General features: G+C 47.3%; 1 protein-coding gene across 1 annotated transcript; it reads left to right on the plus strand.

Moving 5' to 3' along the window:
• The first annotated feature begins 1,733 nt into the window (after nt 1-1,733).
• Nucleotides 1,734-3,590, plus strand: TMEM200C (transmembrane protein 200C). The gene has a single exon (XM_060119711.1). The coding sequence runs from the start codon at nt 1,734-1,736 to the stop codon at nt 3,588-3,590; it is 1,857 nt and encodes a 618-aa protein (XP_059975694.1).
• Nucleotides 3,591-10,231: the final 6,641 nt, after the last annotated feature.

The following is a 10,231-nucleotide window of genomic DNA, read 5'->3' on the forward strand; positions in this document are numbered from 1 at the left end:
CCACCTGGCGTTCCTCCTTACTGAAAACCAACTAAGTTCAAGGAGATACTGATTTGCAAGCATTGGAAATAGTTGATTACCATTTGCTTTTCCACCAGTGGAGGAATGATCCTGCCTGAACTGGTATGATGGAGGTGAATCAAGGGCCAAAGCTCTTCACCCAGGCACCAATTAAAAGCAAAAATTACTTAGGTAATCCCACATTTCCAAAGGGTAATTTATTCTAAAACATTATTTTATAAAGGATATAATTCCCAAAGGCTTGTGAGTGATATCTAAGCCTTTCAATTTCATACAATGCCCTTAATTTTAACATCTCTATTACAGAAGGGAACACAACCAATGGAACAAAATGTGTTACTCTGGGGATCCAGTAGGATTGAAATTTTTAGAAGCTGACAGATATCCACAGAGATGCGTCTGTGCATTTACCTACCCGAGCTTTATTATAAACGACTAAACTTCCTATAGGAGAGTCCATTGGCTGTTGCTGCCGTCCTTTCCTAAAAATGACCTCATGAGAAAAAGATGAAAACAGCTCTCACTTGGGGAAATGTCATTCTACAAGTCGTTATTATGTAGACTGCTGTACCTAGTTCACTGCCTCATTTGAATATTTGGATTCTTTAGAATGTGCTGTTGGCACAGTAATAAGGGGTCAGAATGCTATTATGGCAGAGTTTGTTTCTTAGTTTTTGTTTTGGTTTGGTTTTAGATTGGCATTTTCCCATATGAGAAAAAGATCTTTCTCTTGGAGATTCTGGGGGACTTCTCAAATTCCCTGATGAGATCTAGCACATGATACCTTAAAGGGAGTTCCTCTGAGGGAGGAGAGGAAGCCAGAAGGAAGAGCGCAGTTACATAACCAGTTACCTAAAACTAAATATTCCACCCCAAGAAGCTGTCCAGATGTTGCAAAAGAGAAATGAGGAAGCGGCTGTGAGAGGGACCAGCTTGCCTCTAGCTGTAAGAACAATGATGGCTGGGAGACCAGTTGGTGGAGAGATCCATGGTCAGAGCACTGACAGTTCTCTACTGTTCTCCTAGCCATGAACTCTTTATTAATTATCTCGGGTAAATAATCCATCTGCCAGGATATGACTTTTAACTCCCATCCAGTGAAATGATTTCCTTTTGTCTTTGTAAATCAGTAACTTTTGTGACTGTTTTCGGGACTGTGGGCCCCATACTGACAGATCTCTCTGCTCCGTTAGAGACTTGGAACTCTGGGGCAGCTCCCCTGAGAAAGCCAGGAAAGCCCTGGCCCCCTACCGCCGAGTCCCACATTTATTGATAGCTTTTACTAATGCTCAGAACTCCGTTGGCTGTCAGGCAGGAGCGTTTGAAATGAGCACTGCTGGAATAGTACCTACAGAGTGGAGGATGCGGGGCGAGGAGAAGGAGGTGGACTCTCAAAGTGTTTTATCGTCTCTGATCAATTATTGCAACAGTGCTTCTCTTCCCTAATCCATTTCCCGCACACCCTGGTCTCTACCTAGGGCACTCCCGTTAGCGGGTAATGGCCCTGGGGCGAGGGGCACGCACGTGGTGGGATCCGGGAGCGGGACCATGGCAGCGCGTGGGATGTTGCTGCAGCCAAGCCTACACCCTCTGACTGTCTTCCTCTGCTTTGCAGTGGGAGGAGGTGGCGGAGCAGCTAGTGGGCAGCTGGTGCCCCCCACCCAGCACAGGCCTCCGCCCCAGGGGCTAGCCCCGCACTGCACCTGCTCGCCATGATCGCCACCGGCGGCCTGCTGAGGATTTCCGCCAGAAAGCAGGATCCCCTCCGGCCCCCGAGCCAGGTCCCCAAGCGCAGGCGGAAAGCCAAGAAGAGGCGCAAGAACGACGTGGTGGTGGTGAAAGGCAAGCTGAAGCTGTGCTCCGTCTCCGGGCTCATCGCCCTCTGCGGGATCCTGGTGCTGCTGGTGGGCATAGCCTTGGCGGTGGTGGGCTACTGGCCCAAGGCCAACGGGACCAACAGGGAGGGGGGTAAGCAGCTGCCGCCCGCGGGCAGCGGCCACCGCGTCCCCACCATGACCAACAGCAGCAGCAGTGGCAGCAGAAACCGGTCCAGGAAGCACCCGGGGCCTCCGGAGGGTGTCACCACCAGTTCCGTGGGCGCGCCCTGGAGCACGCCTCCAGCACGGTCCCCCGCGCCCTCTTTGTCCTCCTCTACGTCCGTGGGCTTCTTCTTCCGCATCTTCTCCGGCTACCTGCACTCGGACAAGCTCAAGGTCTTTGGGCCCCTCATCATGGGCATCGGCATCTTCCTCTTCATCTGCGCCAACGCAGTGCTCCATGAAAACCGGGACAGGAAGACCAAGATCATCAACCTGCGGGACCTCTACTCCACCGTCATCGACGTGCACAGCCTCCGCGCCAAAGACCTGGCAGCCGCCGCGGCTGCTGCCGCCGCCGCCGCCGCCTCCTCGTCCTCCGCCCCCACCTCGGCGCCCCCAGGGGCCGCGCCGCTCAACGGCTTCCTCAGCTACGTGCAGTCGCGGGGCCTGGAGCTGAAGCCCGGAGGCTGCGGCGGCGCCGGGGACGCCTTCGGGGCGACGGCGATGCTGGGCAGGGGTGCGTGGCCCCACCCCGCGGCGCTGGGCGGGGGCGGGGCCCGGGGCGCCGCGTCCCCCCCAGACCTGGCCTCGTCCCCGCGCCGCCCGCGGGAGCCCCAGAGCCTGGCGGAGGCCGTGTACAGCATCTACCGCGAGCGCTCCGGCGTGGCCGGCCGTCGCCGGGCCGCCGCCGCCACCGCGGCCGCCAGCAGCAGCAGCAGCCCGGCGCCCTGCAGCCCCCCCGAGAGCTGGGGGCGCCAGAGCACTGCCAGCTCCCTCGTGGGCTCCTCGCTGAGCGCCTTCGCGCTGCTGCCCCTGCCGGGGGACCGCGACGGGGTCGGGGACGCAGCGGGCGCGAGCCGCGGCTGGCAGCGGCCGCCCGGGGAGCGCGGCTCCCGGGAGATCCCGCGGGGCGAGCTCGACTCGAGCTTGACCGACCTCCGCGGCGCCCGGGGCGGCGCGCGCTGGGCGCCCCGCGAGCCGGAGGAGCCGGCGGGCGCGGCGGCCGCGTGCACCGCCAGGGGGCAGGGTGGCCGCCTGCCCAGGACCAGCAGGTACGCGGCCCTGCGACGCCGCAGCACCAGCGGGCTCCCGGACTACCGGGCGCCCTCGTCCCCCGAGCCCCCGCCTGCCTCGGGCAGCGCGCACCTGGACTCGACCGTCCCGGCCCCAGCTGCCTCCCCCGAGCCCCCGCTGCGGCGGGAGCGCTCGCCCCCCGCCGGGCCGGACTCTCCGAGCTCCCAGTCGGATGACCCGTCCTGCAGCAATAAGGGCTACACCCCTCTGCGGGAGGCCGGCACCTCCCTGGAGTCGGTGGTGGACCCGGTGGCTGGTGAAAGTCCAGACGGTGAGGCCGCCACCTCCCCGGGGGCGGAGCAGAGTCCCCCGGAGGGTCCCGGCCAGAAGCCCCCAGCGGGCGAGCCCCCCCAGCGGGTGCGGAGGCAGTTTACAAACGAGGAGAAACTCTTCATGATTTCCCGATCTCACGCCCCAGGGGTCGAGGACGGAGAACTGGAAACTACTGGCATTTAGGGAAAGAGGAGGCGAGAAAAGAGTGAGAAAATAGGAGAAACGCCTGCTTGAAGCAGTGAGCTTAACAGTTCCCTCTGTCCTTGGGGATTTATCCGAGGAAATCGTCCACTACCCAAAGAGCTGCAGAATGTTAGCCTTGAATTGCGTTCACGAGATTCCTGTAGATAACTCCAAGCAATTTTTTCTAAAAAAAAGCAAACTAGTCTTATATGTCCGATGGTGATTGTATGTTCTATGAAAACCAAATGTATTAAAAGGTCAGCAATCTAGTTCATGGATAAAATTCTCTTAATTTTCTTAGGATCAAAATAATATATTTTTGACAGTAACTGTGCACTTTACTCCAACTTTTTTTCTGGACCCCTAATTTCCCTAACCTGTACTCTGCCGCTGGTTTTGTCCACAGCTGCTTGTGAATGACAAGCTTTTTGCCTCCTATGCTTTTGCGGAGCACAGAAGGGTCTATCTCAGTTCTTTGAGAACTGATATTACTAAATGAAGTCAAAGCCAAAAGCATGCGTTTGTCGGGAAAGAGCACTTTCCTCGCCCCACCCCACTCTGCTCATCCAGTTGCCCAAAGGCCTCTCCATTTTTGAAAAGGGAATTTACATTTTGCTACTAGGGCGTCTAATGGAGACCAGAGGGGGCCAGCGCCTAGATGGACTGTTACATTCCTACATTTACTATATCAAGTACACGATACTTTATGGAGTACTACCACACCTGGACTGAAAATAGCATCAACATGAAAAAATCTTTTTTAATAAAGCAAGTTTCCAAACAAACATAATACTCCCTCATTTTGGCTTGTAACTAATACTTCTAACACCCATAAAACATTAGGCAGTTCAGCTGGTAAATCTAAGATATTTTGCTAGGATACTGCTACTGTGATTCTAGCTCTCTTCCCGCAAAGTGCCCAGCACCATCCTCAATCAATTTCCATCATAGTTTTAACTTTTAAATAGAGGGTAGAATTGAACATTTGGGAGTGTGTCTTTCAAATAGAATGAAACGTTAAATAAACTAATCTTCTACAGTATTTCTAGTTTACCTCTAAGTATTAATTTACAGAGCATCAGGCTTAATGTTCTGCTGTCATCCTCTTGGAGCTGACCGTTTGATTTTTGCTTTTAAGTTGATGATCTTGAATCCGTGGCCTACATAGGCTAGCAGGTGATGTTTTAATAATGTGGTAGATTGTTTATGCTTGACTTTATTAAAAGTCAATTAGGCAATTTTCAAGACCAGTAGACAAACGGTAATTAATGTACCGTTCTGATGCCCTCTTCCGTGGAGTGTGAGCTGAGCATCTTGGGAACGGTATGGCTTTTTTTCACCTACTCGGTTACAAGTTCTACAGTTACGCACAGCTCAGCCTATCATTGCAGGAAGTTAAAATACTGATTTTCAAGGAAAACCTTGTCAAAGGTATGGTCATATCGGCTCCCATGAGGGAAACGGTCCAGCGGAAAGAGTGCAGATTCATGAGTGAGGCTGGACCCCAGCTTTTGGCATTTGCTAGCTGTGTAGCCTTGAACAAGTCACAAATGCTGAGTCTCAGTGATGCCGTCTATAAAAGGAGAATTACTAGACAAACCTCATAGAGCTGTGAGGGGTGGGACAAGGGGTCCTGTGGACAGAGCCGGGTCGAGTGCTTGGCTCAGAGGAGTGCTTGGCTCAAAGACGGTGGTTATTGGAATTGTTACCATTATAACAGTGTCTGAATGCATGCTGGAGAAGAATGGGCCTTCCCTCCCCTTGAGCTCAAGAAATCCGGGGCTCAAATCTGGAATATCCACTTACTATCTGTGTAACCTTAGGCAAATCACTTAATCCCTCTGGGCCCCTGGTGGAAGATACATAATCTCTCTGATTGCCTTCAGGTCTGAAAGCTTTACTTAAATTCCGGGTATTTGTTTTGTCCCGGATATAATCGTATCATATTTGTACATACAACTTTGCCAGATGAATATACTACTTCATAAACTACCATTTAGTGTCACGTTCTGTGATCAATTTTTGAAGGACCTAATTTCTTCCCAGATTGAATTTGCATTAAGCTAATAAGACACTTTAAAGCTGTGGATTAATTTATTTGGCTCTTCCATAGAGCAAAAGTGAGTTTCCTCTAAGAAGGGTGACAAGCGAGTATAATCATACCTCCAGGCAGTGTTAAATTTCAAGTCTCAATTGTTTTATCACACTTACAAAAGTATTTCAAAATTTCCTAGTTTTTCTTCTCCATTACCTTGCATACTGGGTAATTTATATACTGAGAGAGTTTGATGAGTTGTCTAAATGGGAAAATAGGTTCTAGTCCTCTAAAATGCTGTTTCCAGTCCTCAGAAAATATATTATAAAACGTTTAGCAAATAATTAAGCCACTTCCTCTTAGTTTAACTAAGGGGCAGGCAGAATATTTATATCTTACAAACTTTAGAAAATTCAGTCCAACCAATTGACTAGGCTTAACAACGCTGATTGCCTTGTTATATTAATCAGATTAAATGAAAACTTCTAGCTCATATTGATCTGGACACAGGCCCTCTGAAATTAAGTAACTTCAGCAAATTAATTTAGCTCAGTATCAAGTCACATCTATCCTAACCATTAAGCAATTTAACTGGATTTTTTTTTTAACCTGGAGATAAAGAATGAGCCCAATTTTCCAAATCTTGGGAAGAGCTGGGCTGCCATCAGACCTCAGAAAGGAATCCTCTGCAGTTATGACCATAGTGATTCGCAATCCTTCCCTTTCATAGGAGCAGAGATCTTCTGCAATAATAATGTTAAATGTTTACTTACTACTTTCTGTGGGCCAAGTTCTCTTCTGCCCGCTCTGGACATGTGATCTCGGTGACTCCTCACTCAATCCTCACTCAGCTCTATCGAGGTAGGATTATTATTATCCCCACTTTACAGAGAAAGACACTGAGCTCAAAATGATGGAGTACTCGCCCAGCTTACACAGCTGGTGGATGGTGGAGCCAGGATTTACACCGAGTGTTGAAGATTATCTGTACCCACTGGCACATGCTGAGCTGAAGCTGGCATTTCTGGAGACCATCGAAATATTTTCTACATTTTTAGCATCCTGCTTGATCCCTTTCCAGAATCCATTCTTGGAGATATCCGGAGGAATCAGAATGCACAGCCATTTAAAAGCTGGAGTTTGCACTTAAGTCTTCAGACTGGCTTTTCAGTGCGACTTTGCAGGGTTTGTTGAGGAGATCTTAAAAGATCACGGAATCAGCCCCCCTCCTTCATAAATGAGGTTGCTAAGAATCAGAAAGATGAAATAATTTGTTCGAAGGCAAACAGCAGGGGCAGGACTAGAACGTTAAAAGAATTGCAACAATTGGCATATGCACTGCCTCCACACCCTGAATTTCTATGATACTAGCTGGGGGACCATGGGCAAGCTACTCAATGTCTCTTTGCCTCCATTTCCTTCCTCATACAATGGGATTAATAATGGTACCTACACTTATAGGACTAGTGCAAAGATCAAATGAATTCACACCTGTGTAGAGTGCTTACAACGACCTTGGCACGTAGAAAGTGTTTTTAAAAGCTTTTAAAGTTTTAGTTAAAATAGAATCAACGGCTAAACAGCTATTTATTAACAGAATAATGTTAGGTTTGAAATCTAAAGAGTAAGGCAACATAGCATGGTGGCTGGAAGCCTGACTTGGGGGGTGGGGATTAGAACACTGCACCGGGGTTAAATGGAGGTAATAAAGAGCATCTAATGCACAGAATTAATTATTTAATTAAAGTACATCAACTAATATACTTAAAGAACTCAGAACAACTCCTGGCACAAATAAACCTTCAGTAAATGTTAACTACTATTATTAAAGGCAAAATAGAGAAAGTAACTAGTAGGTTAAATTTACTGCTCAGTTGTTAGGGACAACCAATAACTGACTGTACTGAAAAGTCTCTATAATTCAGGCATATTAGAAAGAAGAGAACTTAAAAAGTGAGGACTGAGGCCTCTGCAATGCCCCCAGTAGACCATGGAATGAACGAGCGCTGGATGTGTGCTCTTCATGGTCCTGGCATCAGAATGTTATATAACAAGCAGTGAATACGCAAACCACGTAACTTGGCTGTTTCTGGACATGATTACGGAGGCTGGTCACATCAGAAAGGCCAGGCTATCCCCCCTCTCCCTGCGCCCCTGTGGTCCCAACCCCTTTCTGTGAGGGGAGTGGGCTGGGAGAGAGGCTGGATGAAGACTTAAAGTGATGAGCAGATGTGTTTGGATTTTAAAAATTGTCTCGACAAACGTTTTTTCTATGCTAGTTTTTCTGCAGTTTTGAAATTTTTTTTTTGAGTTAGAGGACTGGAGAAAAGGAAAACCCTGCCAAGAACATTAAATTAGAACAAAGTATATGAATTTGTATTTTGATCAGAATACTATTTTTGCCAAGACATTATATACACACACACACACATATATATACACACACACATTTTATAGTCACATGAAGAATAGGACTGATCTTTGTGGAATTTGTTTTCTATAGACCCAGACTGTTTGTTTGTTTACTTATTTATTTTGGACTAAAAATCCAAAATAAATAAGTAAATTTAAAATTCTTTTTTTTTTTTTTTTTTTTTTGCGGTACGCGGGCCTCTCACTGTTGTGGCCTCTCCCGTTGCGGGGCACAGGCTCCGGACGCACAGGCTTAGCGGCCATGGCTCACGAGCCCAGCCGCTCCGCGGCACGTGGGATCTTCCCGGACCGGGGCACAAACCCGTGTCCCCTGCATCGGCAGGCGGACTCTCAACCACTGCGCCACCAGGGAAGCCCCAAAATTCACTTTTGAATGACAGACTCTGAAAAGGATTCTGAGGCACTTCTTTTTCCTGTCTCTCTCTAGGGAAATCATCTCCTAGGTCTTTTCTTCAAAAGGAATGACTTTCTTTAAGTGGATATGAAAATTATATGTGATTTAAAGTCACCACAAATTGGGGAGTCCATCTGCACTAACAACTTTAGTCAAACAGCTACCTGTCACCTCCAAAGACCCGGGGAGCAACTTCTTTTGTGTGTGCTGTCTATTTCTCTCTGATGGCAGAAAAGCCCTAGGTCAGGTGGTGGGTCCCTCTAGGCACGAACCACAGCAGGAGTTATAAACGGCCCCATCCTGGGACTTTAGGCTGCATCCCTGAGCCAGGGTCCTTTCAGGTTTCTAGCATCTCAAATATATTTATTCAAGTTTAAACTGGCCCTGTATGGCAAACAGGATGTTTGGCTGAACCATTACTAAAATAACAGGTTTTTTTCTGCTCATAATATTGCCGTCAAAAGACTAAAAAAAGTTAAGCAGATTCACCTAGAGTAGCGTAAAGCTTGTGCCTGACTCAGCACCTGTGCTGCTTTACCTGCGCTCCTCATCCCACACTGTGACTGAGGCCTGCTAAGGGCGAGAAGGCTGACTGTCAATCACAAGAGAGGAAACAAGGGGGCAGATCCAGATGTGGGAGAGCCAGCATCGTGCAAAAAAGACAAAAAACAAAAAGTTAGGCCAGGAAAACTTTTTGTTTCACACATGAGCACTTGGTTACCCTTGTTTGCAGATTATCTGTATGCCAAGGATTGTTTCACAATGAAACATTATGGTAACTTTTATTCCTTAGAAAATATTATTTCAGCAAATGTATGGTAGAGTATATTTTCCAATATTTAAGAAATTCAACGTAGCATTGTATCACTGACACTAATCTGCTTGATACTAGGGATTGCCAAACGTCTAATAATGTTTAACAATGAAGAAGAGAAACTTATCTGCATATTTACAAATTGCTTTCCTGTTGAGAAACTCAACTATCTTTAAACTATGTCTATACTTTCAAAGGGAGAAAGTACACAAGTTATTATAACTGGTGTATTAGGTCCATCAAAGCAAGACAGGGCAAAAAACTACTTTGTCTCAATGCAGGACTTTGGCCATTCCTTTGTGTTATGTGGTAATTGCCTTACTCCATTTTATATAGCTTATAACTTAAAAGAAAATAATTTCACCTGAAGGAATAAACAGCTTTAGCTGAAGCTGCTGCTCTTTGGGTAAAATACCTAATTCATTTTCGGATCAGTAAGCAGGCAGGCACTATGGTGCTAGGTGTGAGGAGTGAAGCTATGACGCAGACACAGTTCCAGACCACGGGGTTTGCAGTAGTACTGTTGATACAGGCACATAACCAATCATTTCAGTACAATGTAAGAATTACGAGAGTTATCATGTGGACCCTACAGCTGAATCTTGAGAAACGAAGAAAATGTGTCAGCTGGGTGCAAGAAGGTGGGAAAGGTGTGTCAAACAGTGGGACCAGCCTGAGCAACTGCATGGAGGGAAAACACAATTTAACAAGCTATACTGTCATAACACAATGTCATAACACAATGTGTCTCTTTCTGAGACTCCCCACAATTGCAGACAGAGCGAGGTGTTTGTTTCAAAAAAAAATGAAAAACAACAAAACTATCTATGGACAGATAGATAGATAAGTATCTCCTTTTATAACTAGTAGAAGCATTTTTGGAATCAAAATTAAAGTAATTTGGGCATTAAAGTACTTAAAATATATATTCTCTACCATTAGATATTTATTAGACGTTTAATTAT

This window comes from Mesoplodon densirostris, chromosome 15 (genome assembly GCF_025265405.1).
Source record: "Mesoplodon densirostris isolate mMesDen1 chromosome 15, mMesDen1 primary haplotype, whole genome shotgun sequence".
In the NCBI taxonomy this organism is placed as follows: Eukaryota; Metazoa; Chordata; class Mammalia; order Artiodactyla; family Ziphiidae; genus Mesoplodon; species Mesoplodon densirostris.